Below are 19,068 nucleotides of genomic sequence, written 5' to 3' on the forward strand. Positions count from 1 at the left end.
CTTTCAATTTTATTGAAAACTGGCATAAATTTTTATAAATGTTAATATTCTGACAAAGCCCTCTTCTAGAAGCTCCACCACCTAGCTGCTGGACTACTGTGAATGTACAAAGTCCTTCTGGTTCTTACCTCTTCGTTAATATCAATGATATCCCCCACTGTCAGTTCCAGTTCGTCCTCATTCTGTGGTAGGTAGTCAAAAAGAACTTTACACTGACGTTTTTTCGTCTCTAAAAGAAACCATTTTAAAAAATATGTTAAGAAAGATCATTTATTTTAAATAGCACTTTTATTCATATACCACAATTATAGTTACAGGAAGTATAAAAGGAAAAAATAAACAAACGTGAGTATTTACACAGATAATCACAAACAACACTGGGTGATTTTTAAACACTTCTACAACATAATATGTTCATCCCCAGATAAAGTGTAAGGCTTCTGGTAACAGAAAACATGGATACACCTGATCCCTTCAATTACACAAAAGCAAAATATCCACAACCAACTTTTAATACTACAAAGACATTTTGACAATAAAAGTATTGTAGGCAAGCCCCTCTAGTGGTAATTTTCAGATTACTTCTTATCACAGCCTAGGAATATTTAAAATGTACTGCTTTTAAGTGACTATTGAAAGGAAGGTAAGATGGCTGAACAGAAGCACTAGCACTCACTTGCTCCTTCCACTAAAGGAAGAGGGGAGGGAAAGAAGGGGGAGGAAGCAGGCTGCCAATAGGTAACAGATGTACAGCTTCATGTTGAGATAACAAACTGGCATTCAACCACAGAAAAACAAAAGCTTGTAAAGTCCAGAGCCTTGCGACAGCTGAATAGTAAGAGAAAAAAATATCCTAATACCCATGTCCCTAGCTCAGCAGCTTGGGACCTTTCCCTTCTGCTGGGATAAAGGTGAAAGAGAATCAAAAAACGCTCAGCACAGACACTGGCAGTCCTACCTCCTTGGAAGTTTCACAACCCTGGAAGCTTACATTCTAAAGAGAACCTGAATCTATCCAGTAGTACAGTGTTAGAAAACGGACTTCATCTCCCAGCAACTCCCCAGGATGCTGTAACCCGGAGGCTTCTTGAGAATTGATGATTGAATCTGGACTGCCATGTTTCAGAGGGTCAGACCTGACTCAGGAGAAAGACACTGATACAAACCCACCAATAGAGCTACACTTTGAGAATCTGGTATAAAGGATGCAGAGTGGAGTGAAGGTGTCAGCCACGAAAACCAAATGATTAGGGAGCCCACGAACTGAGATGAGGGTGTAGTTAGTCACAAGTAGATCCACTCAGCTGTCAGTTCCACATAAGAAGCTCCTGTCTCTAACAAGATGAGCAGCTCCAAGACTGTTTTCTCCAGCCACATGGGTGTGCGGGGGCAGTGTCAAGCAATGTCACTGCACCATCAGTAACAGTGCTGCCCACTGGTTCACAGTAAAGTCAGCGGAGAAATTGTCTGGATGTGGTATTCTTTCTCCTTCATTTCTGTCTGCACCTAAAACTAAGGAATTTTACACAGCTCCAACTGCAACCACTCCTGCAATACTGCTGGTAGATAGTACAACTGATTTTTCAGAGGCAGAAAAGCCCATCCCAAGCAAGCATGCACACCAGGGAGAGGGGACCTGAGGCTCCAATCTTGGACAAGCATGTCTACAGCAGCAAAACAGAGAATAACATTTCTGCTTCTATCATAACTACGTATGTGTCCTCTGCATTAGTCTCTATAATATCTTGTACAATCACATACTCCTGTTAAGACTGGATATCAGTGGCACAGTGGGAGCACTTTGATTTCTGTTCCAACCGTCCCAGAAAACCATTGGACTTGAACCAATGTCTACTCAAAGAACAAATGGCTTGGACCCTACATGATTACTAGAGCTGCATATTCAAATAACAGGGACAGTATAAACAGTGCCTGAGGAAACCTCCATTACCAATAGGGACTACCTCTCCAATTGCAGGTAAGAGTTATTACACAGGATGTACTCTACCACACAAGGTCTGAACTGTCACAGTACCTCTACTCCTGTGTCACCAGAAGAAGTAGGTCTCTCCAACTCCAATACTAAGCATGGGTTATGCCCAACCTCAATAATAAAACCCAAAGAAACTCTAAGGAGTAAAGTGACAATATTATAGTAACCAGCTAGAAATAAACTTGATTCTGCATACCAAACTATTATCCCTAAGATTTACCTTCACTGAAATAGAGGAGATACTCATTTTACCAGACATGCAAATCTCAGTAGAAATAAATAAAAAACATGAAAAAGACAAAGTAACTTAGCACGTTCTTTAAAAAAAAAAAAAACTCTGCAATAACAGATTCAAAATATACTGAACAAATTGAAAATCCAGATAAAGAATTTAAGATAGTGTTTTGTTGTTGTTGTTATTTTAAAGCTTAATGAGATCCAAAGGAATATAGATGGAATGATTAAGCAAACTTTGGAAAAACAAGGCAACATATAAATGAGAAATTCAAAAGAGATTTTGAAAAAGAAATAATAGGAAATACAGAAAACGATGCTCAGTAAATCAAACAGAATTCATCCAAAAACCTCCACAGCAGACTTAATTAAGCAAAAGAAAAAAATATCAGAGTTTAAAGACTGCTGTTGTTTGTTTGTTTCTCTTTTGGGGGCCCACCACCCAGCTCTAAAATAAATCATACATGGAGGCTTATTCTCAATTATAAATGCCTGGCCTTCACTTGGCTTGTTTCTAGCCAGCTTTTCTTAAATTATCCTGTCTATCTTGTGCCTCAGGGCTTTTATCTTTCTCCATTCCTGCATACCTTTTCTTTCCTTCTCACTGTGTCTGGCTGTGTAGCTGGGTGCTGGCCCCTTAAGTCTTCCTCTCATTCTCTCATTCCTCCTTCCTTTCCTCCCAGGGCTCTCCTTCTATCTCTTCTTTCTGCCTGCCAGCCCCACCTATCCTTTCTCCTGCCTCATTATGGGACGTTCCCTACTATTTTTCTGTCAGCTAGTTGCTGACGCAGCCTCCTGGCTGCAGGTGAATTTTATTTAGTTAAACAAATGTAACACATCTTTGCATCATTAAACAAATGTTCCAGAGCATAAACTAAAGTAGCACACCTTAATATTCTACAACAGAACTCCTTTTGGAAGTAACACATTTGTATAAAAATACAAAAAGAAAAATGAAAAGTGCCAGTTGTGGTGGCGCACGCCGGTAGGATTTGCTGAAGGAGGCAGAGGCAGGAGGATCAAGAAGAACGAAAAGAACATTAAAGATTTGGAGGACATCATTAAAAAATCAAACATGCATGTCATCAATACACTCAAAATTTTAAAAAAGGCAAAGCAATCCAAATGAAACAGCAGAAAATCTCCCTAATTTTTGGAAAGGCATGCACAATCAGGAACAGAATTGTTATATAACCCTCAGCAACCAGAAAAGATCCTCTCTACAATGTATGGTATACAACCTATCAAAAGGACAGCACCAGAAAGACTTAAAACCCACAAGAGAAAATGCCAGATCATACTTAAGACTAATCCTATTGGACTAAAGATAGCTTTGTCAACAGAAACCCTGAAGGCCATACAGTTATGGTAGGTATGGTGGTTGACTAGAGGCAGAATCAGGAGTTCAAAGTTAGGCTAGAGTACTTAAGATCCTGTCTCAAACTAAACAAACAAACAGTAAGAACCAGGAGGGCATCAAATGAAATAGGCTTCATTTGATGTAACAGCAGGGACAATTTCAACACCCTACTGTCATCAATGCACAGATCATCCAGTCACAAGCCAGAAGAGAGACGTGGAAGCATATAGATTTCCTGAAGACAGGACAAAAGAAAACTGGAGTAAACTCTTGTCTCAACATCTCCCCCTTCTTCAATTCAGGCTAGACGTTAATGGCTATGGGCAGTAGATACAAATGCCCTGCTTTCTCCTGGAAGACGGGTCCATCCTTAGGGTTGAATTTCTTGCCTTTTTCTTTGAAAATCAATGATGCTGAGGACTAGCATGATGGCTCAGCAAGTACTTGCCACCAAGCCTGACAACCAGAGTTTGATCCCTGGAAATGACACAGTGGAAAGAAGGAACAAACTCTTGTGGCCTCTACATGTGTCACACATGTAAGTAAACAAATGTAATAAAAAAAACTGAAAGTGATGTTGGACAGCCCACCTCTGAACTTAAAAAAAAAATAATCAAGTCAGCTTTTTCACTAAAAATCACACCTGGCTGTATCTCCAGGTAAATGCTTATATTTCCGTTTTTGGACAACTACACAACCTTTCTGTAAGTCAGTGTACGTTAGCTAAGGGGAGGGGACAGAGCTGGAGAAGGAAGGCAGAGCTGTCTTTCTCCTACTCAACACTGCACACCAAGGCAGACCAAAAGGCAGGTATGTCATGTTTACTTGCCTGGCAAAGCACTATTTAAATATCTTTCTTACTGGTTATATAATCTTTAAGCATTACATAAACATCATAAATCCCTATTTTTCACTGCTCAGTTACAGTGTTTTCTGTAGGAACCCTAATATTTTAGAGCCCCTGATACAATAGCGCATTTCTAACAAGCTTCCAGGTAGTATTTTTCTACTAATCTGGAAAACAGACTTTGAATATAAAACAGTATTGTCCTAACTACAAGCATCTGAATTCTAAATTCAAGCTCGGTGCAAGCACCTTTCCCACTCAGCTATCCTGCCAAGCACCATTTCTATATTTTCACTGACCATTTTATTTCATCCTCTCAAATCCCACCTGACTGCCCCTGAACTTGCCATCCTCCTACCTCAGTCTTTTTCCCCTCCAGAGTTGGAAAGATTTGGAAACACAAACCTGTAGTATTATATATGATCATCTCCAAATAAAACCGATTCAAAAACCTAAAGTAAAATTGTATTTCTACCTATGTGTTTCCATCTGTCAGAGAATGAGTTACTAAAGAAGCTGAAATCTATTTTAGAGTCAGGCATTTGCCTCTCACCACTCTTACATGTTATTCTTTCAAATGTTGAACTTAGCATCATAACTGCACACATTGGTGGGATTCAGTGATGTTCACAGATGTACACTGATTATGTCCATGCCAGCCCCAGACCCCAATAAATCTTTCTCTATTCTACTTCCAAGACTCTTTTGCTACATATGGCAAAATTTCATTCTTATTTTGGACCAAGTATACTATTATATGGTTAATGTGTTATTGTCTTTATCCCACTGTAAGTAGATAGGCACTTACCCTGATACTCTAACTTAGCTACTGGGAATGGTATTGCTCAAGCACAAGTGTATCTATTTCTGTACACTGCTTCATTTCTTTCAGATATGCTGTCTAAGAGTATAGCTAGATTTATGGTACTGTTTGTTGTTTATAACAGGGTCCTGGTTGAAATCCAGATTTACCTTGACCTTAGAATCATCCTGTTTTCTGCCTTCCACTGCTGGGATTATTTTTAGTTTTTTGAGAAACTGCCACTCTGTTTCTCAAAATGACATGTCCTCCTTTTTTCCACATTTTCATGTTTTTTCATAACAGCCATTATAAATAAGATAAAATTGCATCTTGCTATAGTTTTGAATCACTCTGATATGATATAGTTCTGTATTTCTCTGAGGATAATACTAAGAATTTTTTGTTAATTTTTAAAAATGACTTATTTTTTATGCATGGAGGGGTACTATGGCATGCACACGAAGGTTAAAAGTTCTCTCCTTCGACTGTGAGTCCTGGATAGCAAGCTCAGGCTGTCAGCCTTGGCAGGGTCTCATATGTCCTACAATGTCCTCAAACTTGCTTTGCAGCCAAGGATAACCTTACTCTTCAGAACCTCCCCCAAGTACTGGAATTACAGGATTACTAATTTTTGCATGTTGTCTTGGTGGGTCTCTAGATTTTTCTAAGTCGTAATCTGAAAGCAGGGATAATCATCTAACGTTCTCCTTTCCTGCTCATATGCCTAGTATTTCTCTCTCTTTCTAACGTAATTGCTCTAGCTACATTTCTATCCCTATATATACTAAAGACCATGAAAGTCTGTCTTATCCCCCTTGGCTTGTTTCCGACCTTACCAGAAATGCTTTCAGTTTTTCACATTCAGTACACTGACTATGTATATAGCCTGCAGCACACTGTGGTATGAGTCTTCAGTACCTACTTTGTCCAGACCATGAGGGGATGCTGAGTTTTAGCAAATGTTTCTTCTCCCATCTATTGAGATAATTATATGATTTTTGTCTTTCATTCTATTTATGCTTATTGATTTGCATATGTTAAAACACCTTTGCATCTCTGGAAGGAAACCTGCCACGTGATCTTTGTGGTATACCTATAAAGCCAAATTTGCTAGAATTTTGCGTATTTTTGCATTCATCAAAGACAGTGGGGAATATTTTCTTCTTTGTTTTGCTCCTATTGGGTTTTGGAACCAGAATAATGCTGCCCTCACAGAAGGAGTTTAGAAGGGTTTCCTCCCTTTCAGTTATATGGAATTGCTTAGGAAATGGGGGGGGGGGTTGTTTTTGTTTTTGTTTTTCGAGACAGGGTTTCTCTGTGTAGCTTTGCGCCTCTCCTGGAACTCACTCTGTAGCCCAGGCTGGCCTTGAACTCACAGAGATCCACCTGCCTCTGCCTCCCAAGTGCTGGGATTAAAGGCGTGTGCCACCACCGCCCAGCTTGGTGTTATTTCTTTAAATGTTTGGTTATATTTAACAGTGCAGCATCTTCTGGTCCTGGGCTTTTATCTTGGTTGGTAAATTTTATTACTGATTCACTATCGTTATTTGCTAGGGGTCTATCCTGGATTTCTTTTTTATCTTGAATTTTGGTAGGTCACATGTGTCCAAGACTCTGTCTGGGCATAGATGTCACCTGTGTTGTATGTCCTCCTTCCCTCACGACTTATCCTAAACCTGAGAGGAACTACTGTAGTTTGACTGAGAACTACTCCCCATAGGCTGGAGTATTTGAAGATTGGTTTCCAGCAGGTGGTACTATTGGGTAGGTGTAGGAGGTGCAGCCTTACTGTGGCAGGAAGCATGTTGGGGGGCAGGTGCTCACCCTAATTCCAGTTAACTGTCTCTGCTTTATGCCTGCAGTTGAAGATGTGAGTTCTCAGCTTCCTGTTCCTGTTTCTCTGCCTCCTTGCTAAGATGACGTCTCATCCCTCTAGAACTCCGAGTCAAAATAAACTCATTCTTAAGTTGTCTTTGATTGTGATATTTAATCACAACAACAGAAAAGTAATAACTTTGCCTAGCTCCAGCTGGGACCTACTCCTATAATATCCTTAGGTGAAAAAAATCAGGAAAAGAAAGGACCCAACTACCACCCCACCCCATGCTCAGGAACATATACACAAAGAAGGGGGTGCTCTGTTTTAGTATCCATAGCCTTGAAATTCTGTCTAGTCTGTGCTAAAAGAAGAAATGCATCCCTTTACAGCACCACAGAATTAAATCATAGGACATTTATAATAGGCAGAGATCATTAACAACTCTTCCATTGGTCTGGAAATTCTTGGAGCACAGGAATTGCACACAAAGGTATAGCTCTGTGCTATACATCTCTACTACTGTCACTAGTCTCCAGGAAGTTCAGAGTCCAGGACCACTAAAATGGCTAAAACTGTCCAGATGAAAACAGGACAGGTGATACACAAATATTACTTGAATATCACATTTTTCTGGGACACAAAGTATTAAAAAAAAAAAAAACTTTAACTGACCTTAGTATCAAGGTATCTTCGTTTAGCTAGCAGTGGTGGTACATGTTTTTAATTCAAGGACTTGGAGGCAGAGGCAGGCAGAACTCTGAGTTTGAGGCCAGCCTGGTCTACAGAGCAAGTTCCAGGACAGCCAAGGCTTCACAGAGAAACTGTGTCTTTAAAAAAAAAAAAAAAAAAAAAAACCTGTTTGCTCACAAAATTTTTTGTGATGTAGCCCAGTGCTATGTGGAAAATAACATATTGTGACAATAAGAGGCCTTTATGAAAATCATTAACACCCTTATATTTACAGTTCAGAGGAGAAACTTTGTTATTGTCAATCACTTAATACTACAAGAGAGTTATAGACCAAAATTTCAAAGCTAGTATAATCCCAATAACCTCAGGTAAGTACGATTAAACAATTGTGGGCTGGCAAAATGACTCAGCAGGGAAAGGCACTTCCCTCCAAGTCTTACAACCTGAGCTTGATCCCCAGAACCCATCTAGGAGAAAGAGAAAACCAACTACCACAGTTGTGCATGCATGCGAGCGCACGCACGCGGACAGACAGACAGATATATGCAAGAATATGCGTTTTTTTTAAATACCCATATTTCTCAATAAATCAAACTAAATTATTCCACAAGGAGTTTAACAGGTTTTTTTTTAATATTAAAACATTTAGAATCATTGTCAAAAACACTGTAACTGTCTGCACATGTTTAATGCTTCATCTTTGAGAATGGAATTGTTGTCTCTATTATCTTAAATGAAGTAAAAAAAAAAAAAATCAAGTAAAATTTAAGTGATCTGAGGCCATAAAAGAGATTCAATTTCTACAATACCTTATGGGTACAGTAGTGGCACATATATCTTGGTGGCAACCAACAGCTTTCTATAAGGACTTACGACCTATTCGGCAAGAGGGATTCCATGCCTAGTACTGGAAACCTAACTACTCAGTACTAATGAAATTATGGTTATTGGAAGAGATCTACAACTACTAATTTACTAAATCAACACAATCTCTAACAGCAATCTGTAAACATCTGTCCTTATACCCACAGATAAGTGTAGTCCTCACCCTTCATCAAGGAAACTTCTCTTTGCAACCGATGGAGACCATTACAGAAAACCACAACCAGTCAAAATGCAGATGTGGAGCCTAGCCCCAATGGACTCATGTATAAAACACTCCAGAGCCTAAGGCTCAGGAAACACTGCAGAACAGAAGGCAAAAAGATTGTAAAGGCCAAAGGATTGTACAAAAAGATTATAAAGGCCAAAGTTCACTGTGAGACTGTGCTTCCTAGTAATGTTAGAACCTATAACCCACAAAGTCTCACCAATATGACCAACTAAACATGAGCTGTACAATGACTGCACCAACAAACATGCCAAACTAGTTGGGAAAAAGCCCGTGAGGCCTCAACCCTACACAAGTGACTGCAGGCAACTGAGTAATGCTGAGGCTGCAGAGACGGTCCTGACCCCAGGGTAGAGCACACCATTGGCTGTCTAGTACCAAATGGTTGGACCTGAAAATATACATACAAGTAGCATTATGTGAACTCCACAGGTTCTATTTAGGAAAATGTATGTATAAACAAATGCATACATGCATACAATAACAATTAATAAAAAAAGGGACCATGAATTTGAAGGAATTGGGGAGGGTATATAGGAGCGTTTGAGCAAGAAAAGGGGAGAGATGTTGTAATTAAATTACAATCTCAAAAATAAAACAAAGCAAAATATGCAGGACTGGGGAGATAACTCAGTGAGTAATAGCACTTGTTGCTCAAGCCTAGCCCATATAAAGCTGGCAGAGAACCAACTCTACAACACTGTCCTCACATAATGAATAAAAAAATTTTTTTCAATAAAATATGGTACTCTTTCAGGGTCAATTTTTTTCCCTAACTTATTTACAGACAAAAAACTTTCCACAGCAGGAGAATCACATCTGCGGTCAACGAAAGCTACTGAGCAAAACCCCATTTCAAAAGAAAAGGGAAAAAGAAAAACACTATCAGACATTTAAGACTAGCAGATACCTCAACATCTAGTAAGTACTATTAAATACAATCAATATGTTAATCATTCAGAGACAGTAAGAGATAAACTCAAGATCTTCATTTACAATTTCTGTGTATAGATACCAGCTATTAATGCTGGATTATCAATGTTACTGGTTCTACATGACCAAGCATAAAAACTATGTGTGCCAATCATCAGTATATGAGAATAACTTAATTACTGCAGTTGGCTATAGAAGACTGAACTCATCTTTCTAAATTTATGAGCAGTCATAAATATCCTATTTTGACACAACTAAGTAGGAAAGGAATTATTTACATACTCTTCTTAATAGCTTTGGTTTGTGGATGTGGCTGAATTCCTCCAGCTGGAAGTCCGTAAGTGCTGATTCGCTGTACAAGACTCGCTACATTTCCATGCCTCTCCCGTTTGATGGGCAAATTGTCATCCTTGGGTTCTGTCTCTCGCTTAATTTCCTATAAAAAGGGAAATCAGTAAAAGAGAAAACTTAAGTATATCTTATCCAATTTACATTCTTAAACATATTTCTGTATTTTTTTAAATGTAACTAAGGCTAGCCTGGAACTTAATATGTAGCCAAGGCTAGCCTAAAACACACAGCAATCCTCCCACCTTAGCCTCATTACTTTTTGCTTCTTAAATGTAAGATGCTAAGACATAGCTACAGTGATTACTAAATAAATCATGACCTAATTTGTTTTTAAGCTTTTGTTGTACTCAAATGTATCTGAAGAATGCAGATCATTTGCCAAGCACGATATAGTATAAGTTTACATCTTACTGAAACTGGAGAAAGGGTAAAGGAGAGCTGCACCCCACCCTTACTAACATACACAAGAAAATCCTAAAACACATAAACAAATAACACAATACTTTTAATCAAGAGTGCACAACTTCTTTCTACAAAGCACTATATACTGAATATTTATGGCTACTAGGCCATACAATCTCTTTCCACTATCAGTTCTGTTATATGTAATTCAAATGCACTCATATACTTAAATAACTAAGCCCAGACATATTCTTTTTTTTTTTTTTTTTTTTTGGTTTTTCGAGACAGGGTTTCTCTGTGTAGTTTTGCGCCTTTCCTGGGACTCACTTGGTAGTCCAGGCTGGCCTCGAACTCACAGAGATCCGCCTGGCTCTGCCTCCCGAGTGCTGGGATTAAAGGCGTGCGCCACCACCGCCCGGCCCAGACATATTCTAAAAGAGTTCATGAACACAAGTTGGGCATGGTAGTCCAAACCTGCAATTCCAGCCCTCGGGAGTTAGAAGCAAGAGAATCAGGAGTTGGAGGTCCTCTTCCACTACAAGAGGTCATAGTGGGTTCAAGGCCAACATGACTACATGAGACCCTATTTCCAAAGAAACGGGGGGGGGGGGGGGGGGGGGTAATGTTCCTTTTAACTTTCACATATTTTACACGTCATTTAATATTCTCTAAATGTTCCCCCACCCAATCATAAAAATCATAGCTAGCAACCTTACAGCATGGTTCTTGAACAAACCCATGACATGACATGTAGCCTCTATCTTACAGGTTTTAACTTAATAGATCCCTGCTCTAATTCACAGGTTTAATAAAATGAGTCATTATGTTGGGCAGTGGTGGTGCATGCCTTTCATCCCAGAACTCAGGAGGGAGAGGCAGGCGAATCTCTGAATTCAAGGCTAGCCTGGTAAACAGAGCAAGTTTCAGAACAGCCAGGGCTACACAAAGAAACTCTGTCTCCTACAACCAAAAGAATCATCTTGGGAAAGAGTATGGAATTTTACTAGAAGAAACAAAAGACCACATAAGCATGAAGTCATAACACGTTCAATGATTAAAAGCTCAGTATGAGAGGTAGTCCTGGAAGTGGCCTCAGTCCATGTCCTGGCTTCAGCCTGTGTCCTACCACCCAAAGTTACTAAACCTAACATAAATTTAGCAGTGGAAAGGCAAATCAGGATAACTTCATAAAGTGATCTCAGGGCTGGTGAGAGAGGGCCCAGTGGGTAAAGGCACCAGCCACCAAGCCTGACAACCTAAGTTTAACTCGCAGTATCCACAGGGCAAGAGGACAGAACTGACTCCTTCTTCTGAGATGAGTGGGGAACAGGCAGCAAGGCACAGGGAAGTGTAGTGGGTAGCTGTTCCAGATTTGACCTGGAAGTACTACCCCCATTGAGGCTTTGGTAACTGTCACACCTACAAGGCGGGGCCAAGACAGGAGCCCTTAAGACCTGAGATCCAGATGTGCGGCTCTCTTGGTTCCTGGATCCTGGATGCTAGAGGTAGACCGAACAGAGTTTTCCAGAGAACACCGCTGGACTGTGCTACACCTTTCCCGGACCCTGTAACCTATCCCTTTACTTGTAAGTTACCTCACAAAATAAACCTCCCTTTAAAACTACGTGGAGTTGCCTTAATACTACAGGGAAGGAACACAAAAGACAGAATATGAACAACATGATTGGAAGACAACGCAGAGCAAAGCTTCTGAGAAACAAAGGGACACAACATGTAGCTGAAGCATGAAGATGAAGAGGTCTTAAGAGTCCTAAAGACTAAGGACAATGAGGCTGGGAGGTTGATGACACAAGGCTCTGAAACACACTACAAAGATGGCGGGACAGTGTGGAAACATTTCCACAATGCAGGAGATCAGCATGTGCAGTATGACGACAAGCTTATGGCAAGTAGGTGCAACTGATGATCAATGTTCCCTGAGTCAATGACAAAGCAGACAAAGTTTGAAAGATCCAGAAAATATTCAGAATATTGAGTCTTGAAAATCCATCAGCTCCAACTAGATAAGATAATACTCAAGTTCTTGGCTTGAGCAACTCTCAGATGATGTGGCCGTTCACTAAGCAACGGTCTCTGGCCTACTCTCACCCCTTTATAGAGCTGCACGTCAAGCTTCAATCCACTTTAGCTTTTGTCTCCATCACATGTGTCTTGTCTAACTTCTTTCAGAGATCACAGGGACTAGGGAACTAAGGAAAATCCAAGGTAAGATCCCAATACATACTTTAATGTTCTCATCAAGTTGCAACTGAATTTCTTCATCTTCATCACAGTTAAGTCATAGACTTCCCTACGAGGGTTGAGATCATGGGATTCCCTGCTGTTAGACTTACAGGTTTTCTCAATGTATACACTCCTCTTAGCTACAGGACTCACTTTCTTATTTTCAGGACTATACGTGTGAGGTCACTCAATCTTAGTCCACTGGTACTTCTGTCACCTCCTATATACATATAACCAAACTCAGATGCCTTTTTCAAAAGGGACAGCTACACTCATAAAATGTATTTTGGTGTCCCTACTGCACTAACAGAAGACACAAACAGTAAGTTCTTTTAATTTTAAGTCATATATTTTTCTTTTTGTTGTTGTTGCTGCTGTTTTTCAAGACAGGGTTTCTCTGTGTAGCTCTGCCTGTACTGTAACTCACTCTGTAGACCAGGCTGGCCTCAAACTCACAGAGACCCACCTGGCTCTGCCTCCCGAGTGCTGGGATTAAAGGCATGTGCCACCACCACCCAGCTATCTTTCATGATTACTAGCTTAAAGGTCCCTTGTGGGCATTAGCCTTCAATACACTGTAGCCAGGATAAGCAATTATTTCTTTTTAGGTTTCCTCCATCTCTCTCCAGAGCATCACAGGAAAAAAACAAAAAAGGAGGCTATGTCTGAGAGGGGCAATTGTACCTTTACAATGTACAAAAATTATAAAGGTGAAAAAAACTTGACTCCCACCACTAGGAGCACCTCTAGAACAGGGAACTCCACGCTATATCTGGTTCCCACACTTAGAAGCAACAGCAAAGCCCCAGTTGTTCACTGTATTTTGGTAAGGCTCAAACAGAAGGCTGTCTTCTTCAGTTCCTATTGATTTCCCCTCAGATGCATCCTTCATAATTTGGGTAAATTTGAACCCAAAGCCTTGACAGACGTTAACTTACTGAGAGACTTTTATACCTCTCTTGTGATTTAGGGCTGGAGAGATATCTCAATATAAATGTTTCCTGCTCTTCACTTTAGTTCCTAGTACCCAAGTCAGGTGGCTATCAACTGCCAGCTCCCCAGGGATCTAACTCCCTCTTCTGGCCTCCATGGGCACTGCATACACACACAAACAGACATAAATAAAAATAAAATTTAAGTTGGGCAGTGGTGGCTCAGACCTTTGATCCCAGCACTCAGGAGGCAGAGGCAAGTGGATCTCTGAGTTCGAGGCCACCCTAGTCTACAGAGTGAGTTCGAGGACAGCTAGGACTACACAGAGAAACCCTGTTAAAATAAATAAACAAACAAACAAACGAATGAATGAAATTTAAATTTTCAAGAATATCACCCAGATTTATATAATCTAACTAGATAGAAAGCCTTAAGAAGCACACTCCTAACTAATTCCCACTCCTTTAAAGGCAAAATTCTTTCCCGAGACAGCTCTTGCACTCAATTACAAATACTATCAGTGAGACCTGATCACTACCAATAACCTAAAAAAGATAGCAAATTCTGTTTCCTATAGCAGCACCTACAAAAGGAATAAAGTGTAGGACAAAAGGAGGTTAATATACAAGATAGGGAGAGAATATGAGTGATGGGCATACAGAACTTCTTGTAGCTTTACTGGTTAACAAGATCTCCCACTGACTCCTCTAAGAGGAGATACACAGACAAATTAATGTGAAATAATTGTTTCACACTTCCAGATCACTGGAAGAGAAAGGTGTACTACTAAGACTCCTTGCCCTCAACATGACAGGATACTAGAGGGCTTACTGCCCTCAGGATCAAAAGACTCTCAGAGCAGAGCCCCTGATGTTGTCCCTGAATGAGGTGACCTCCAAATCAATTATCACCATAAATGGGATAAAGCCTCAGGTAAACCTTGAAATCTCAGTTCCTTTGTTGTGGTCTAACTCCATATATCTGGATGCGACCCTGATTGTCACTCAAGGTCTAAGTCAACAAGACTGAAATCTCTATACTCTTCTATGCCTCACTTCATCAAGAAGCCGCCAGATCAAGATGATTCACATCTCCACAGTTATTTTGAGGTCTCGATTCCTTTAATCCTATTATTATTATTAGAGTGTGTGTGCACACATGCATAATGTCATAGCACATGAGTGGAGGTCAGAAGACAACTTTCATGAGTCAGTTCTTTCTTTTCCCTTTGCTGAGATAGGGTCTCTCTTGTTTCTGACAGACTACCTGGCCTGCCCACAACTTTCCAGGCAATTCCCCTACCTCCACATCCCATTTCCCTATTGGTATGCTGGGATTACAGACACAAGCAACCTAATCCATCTTTTCTACATGGGTTCAAGGATCAAACCTAGGTTTTGTCAGGCTTCTCTAAGAAGCACCTTTAACCATCTCACTAGCCTGGGTCTCACCTCTTGAGGAAAGATTGTAGCTAGTTAGAAGGTTTAGATGTCACTGAGGATGGATCACTCCCTCATAATCAGCAGCCTATAAAACCAAGAACTCGGGGACTAGAGAGATGGCTCAGAGGTTCAGAGCACTACACTGGTCCTGAGTTCAATTCCCAGCAAAAATATGGTGGCTCACAACCATCTATAACGAGATCTGGTGCCCTCTTATGGCCTACTTATACATTAAAAAACAAACAAAACCAAAAACTCAAAACTGCAGTACTATAATTACTGGTCAAATGAATAGGCTCTGAAACAGCAGTGGCCCCCTGGTGAAAACAGAACATTCTGAACTGCATAGAAAATTATTAATAGATAACTAACACTAAAACTAAGTACTGAGATTACTATCTCAATGAAGGCTTTCTAGTAATGTATAAGGACATACCATTGTCCCCTCCTGTGTCAATCCATTATAGCACTCAGGAGAAAGGGGCAGATGGATCTCTGTGAGTTCAAGGCCAGCCTGATCTACATAGTGAGTTCCAGGTCAGCCAGAGCTACATAGTGGGATCTTGTCTCAAATACAAAGAGTCAATTAAGCCAAGCATGGTGGCATGCTTTTAAATCCTAGAAATAGGGAGGGAGGCAGAAGCAGACAGATCTGTGATTTCAAGGCCAGCCAGGGCTGCATAGTAAAAAAAAAAAATCAATCCAAACGGGACCTGTCAATCACTTGAACAAGAAAATACTCCTTGGGAAAGCTGTCTGCTCTAGAACTTTAGATATGACATAAAGCCTACCTAAAAAGTAGGTGGACACATGGTCTCCTTGGCCACTGTCCATTCTTACCCCTTCCAAGTGTGCTATACCCTCTAATCAATTCTGTGTACTTTTTACACACACACAAAGAGGAAGGGGAGGCGGGAATACACCAAGAGAAGAAGAAAATATGCTAGAGAAAATATTTGCAAAGATGTATCTGATAAATCTGAGAAAAAAGCAACAAAAATCAACAGAAGACTTGTGAGACAATTCTGAGGCACCACCTCAAAGTGCAACCCAACTGAAAACTATTACCTATGACTTAAAAAAAGAAGAGAGGCAGGTAGATACATGCACACAGGCATAAATAAGCATAAAGATACATATACATCCACACAGCATTACTGTACAGCAGGCTTCCAATCAATAGTAAAATCTATTACAGATGTATCTGTACCTGTGTTTTTCTACATATCAAGAATGAAAGTTTTAAAGAATTTTCATTTTAAACATATGTATTTATTTCTTGACATACATAGTTAATTCTGTGATGCAAAAGCAAGAAATTAAAGTGAAAATACTTACCTTAACAAAATTGTCAGGGAACATCCCTCTTCTCCCATTTAGTTCTCCTTCTAACCACCCTTCTTCCTGTAGTTTTTTCACATTTCTGATGATTTCCCCAACTCGAATACTTAATTCATCATCATGTACAGCATCATAGTCATACTCCACAATATAGTCAACTAAAAAAGGAGAAAACAAATGTCTAAAATCTAATTCACAAAATTACTAAATACCATATTAACAAGCTTTCAGCTACAGAATCTGTGTAGCAACAACTAATACTGCAAAGATATAAGGCTTGTCTCAGTGGTTTAAATATTTGATCACATCAGCAAAGTCCTTGACCATCTAAATATAGAATATAGTGCATGTTTAAGTGAAAGCCTCAAAAGAAACATAATGTATATTCATTATATATTGCATTCTTACAGTTCAACTTTGTGGCAAACTGTGAAGTGGTCCCAAGAACTCCCACAAAAAGCCACCCTTAAATTTCCATTGTTATAAAATTCGTTCTTGAGTGTGACCTATGACCAACTTGTAACCAACAGAGGATAACAAAGAGGATGGACTGTGTGGAATAAAATAATACCATAATGACCATGTTGCTTCTTACTTACTGGCTTTGAAGACACAAGTCACTACGTTAATAGGGTGGGCCACAAGCAAGCAATGAAGAGAGACCTCTGGCTAAGGCCCACACTATACTAAAGCAAAGGTCCTGAATGATGGCAATAATCACAGGGGTGTTGTGTGATATTTTGTTTGTGTTCTGATAAATAAAGCTTCCCTGGAGATCAAAGGGTAGATCTAGCCACTAGTTAACCATAGAGGTCTGGAGGTCTGTACAGAAAGGAGACAGAAAATGATAAGGCTGGGCAGAGCCGGAAATGACTGTGGCTGCTCTTCTGCTTTTCTGATCTTTCAGCTTTCACCTGATACCTGACTCTTGGTTTTTATTGATAAGACTAATTAGGATCACACTTCACAGGAGTTCAGAAACAATCTATCCACAGAACCCCTGGTGAGAACCCAACCCTGTGAACATCTTCACTGCAGCCTTACAGAGGACCTAGACAACACTGTGCCTAGGCTCTAAAACCACAGAAACAGGTAACTATGTATTTTTTTTTAATTATGTGGTAGGAAGAGGATACACATGTAAGTGCACATGCCCATGTTATCTAAAAGAGGGTATCAGATCCTCTGGGGCAGGAGTGATGTGATTGTGAGCTGCTGGATGTGGGCACTGGGAACTGAACTCATTTGCTGTGCAAGAGCAGTACATGCTCTTAACCACTGAGCCGCTCTCTAGCCCCTCCCTACACAATGTTTTAAAGCTACTAAGATATATCAACAATATTAGAGAACAAACGAAAAACAAAAGCACACTGAAATAAGACTGCATTCTCTAACTACAGGATTTCTGATCCCAGGCATCATATAGGTACATTTTATAAAGTTCAATCTTCGAAAGCAGAACCAATTCCCTACACAAGATCACCGATTACCAGCCATAGCCATTATCTTTTCTTCTGCCTGCAACCATAAGGAAAAATAAAAAAATATTTCAACCAAAAATATTAAAGTAAAAAAAGCACATATCAAATCAATAGCCACCACACCCCTCCCATTTCTCACAGATTCTTAGTTTCGTTCAATGTCTGAAATCCTGTGCTTTACAAATAAAGCTTCTCCCAGCCCAGGTTAGATCTTGACTAGTCTAGATCAGTACTTCTCAAGTACTAAGCATAACCAAGTCATCTGGGAAATAGACTGATTAAAGCTGAGATATCCAAAGCTGTTGGTAAGAGGCAGAAGTGTAGATAGAGATAATTTGTTCATAATCATTCTAATTCTACCCAATCACACTCGGGATTCTGACTTTCTTTCTCATTTGACCTAAAAAGCAAAAACACAGAGCTAGTCGTACAGCTCAGTTGTAGTATCTGGTTATTATGCAGGAGGCTCTGGTTCAATCACAAACATGCATGTATTCAAAACACAAGGGCCAAGCATGGTGATAGGTGCCTATAAATCTATCACCCAGGACACTAAGGCAAGAGGAGAATGGCCTTGAGGCCAGTCTGGACTACACAGTAAAAGCTTATCTAAAATAAATACAAGAAGTGACACCCAACACTGCTCCAGTCTGACATAAAGAAAACCATAAAATATGATTAAGGCAGGGAAGAAGACAGGAATCTGAGCACATTTATCAAGCTGCTACCCTAACCAAGCCCAACTGCAAATCCCCTAGAGTTGTTATGTGAAGTCATTTTTTTGTTTGTTTTTGTTTTTCTCAAGACAGGGTTTCACTGTGTCACAGCTCTGGCTGTCTTGGAACTTGCTTTGTAGACCAGGTTGGCCTCAAACTCGCAGAGATTAAAGGCGTGCACCACCACCACCCGGTGTAGTCATTTTCATTTAGTTTGTAAATGAATCTTAAGACAGAACTTCTACGGGAGGTGAAGATACAGTAAGAGCGCCAGCAGAACTAATAACACAAGGAGGAAGCTTAAAGAATTCAGGGAGCTGTAACTGAGATAGGAGACTGTTCTGCATAACGCCAGAAAGATGGAAAGTA

The 19,068-nt window shown here is 40.0% G+C and overlaps 1 protein-coding gene across 1 annotated transcript in view; it reads right to left on the reverse strand.

The window, feature by feature from the left end:
- The window catches only part of Cd2ap (CD2 associated protein), a 90,254-nt gene that overhangs the window by 51,323 nt on the left and 19,863 nt on the right, over positions 1-19,068 (reverse strand). The window contains exons 2-4 of the mRNA XM_059281460.1: positions 16,500-16,660; positions 10,072-10,225; positions 129-229 (exon numbers count right to left, since the gene is read on the reverse strand). Coding sequence (XP_059137443.1) covers positions 129-229; positions 10,072-10,225; positions 16,500-16,660 — 416 coding nt within the window. The remainder of the gene's footprint in view (positions 1-128; positions 230-10,071; positions 10,226-16,499; positions 16,661-19,068) is intronic.

Source organism: Peromyscus eremicus, chromosome 16_21, assembly GCF_949786415.1.
Source record: "Peromyscus eremicus chromosome 16_21, PerEre_H2_v1, whole genome shotgun sequence".
NCBI lineage: Eukaryota > Metazoa > Chordata > Mammalia > Rodentia > Cricetidae > Peromyscus > Peromyscus eremicus.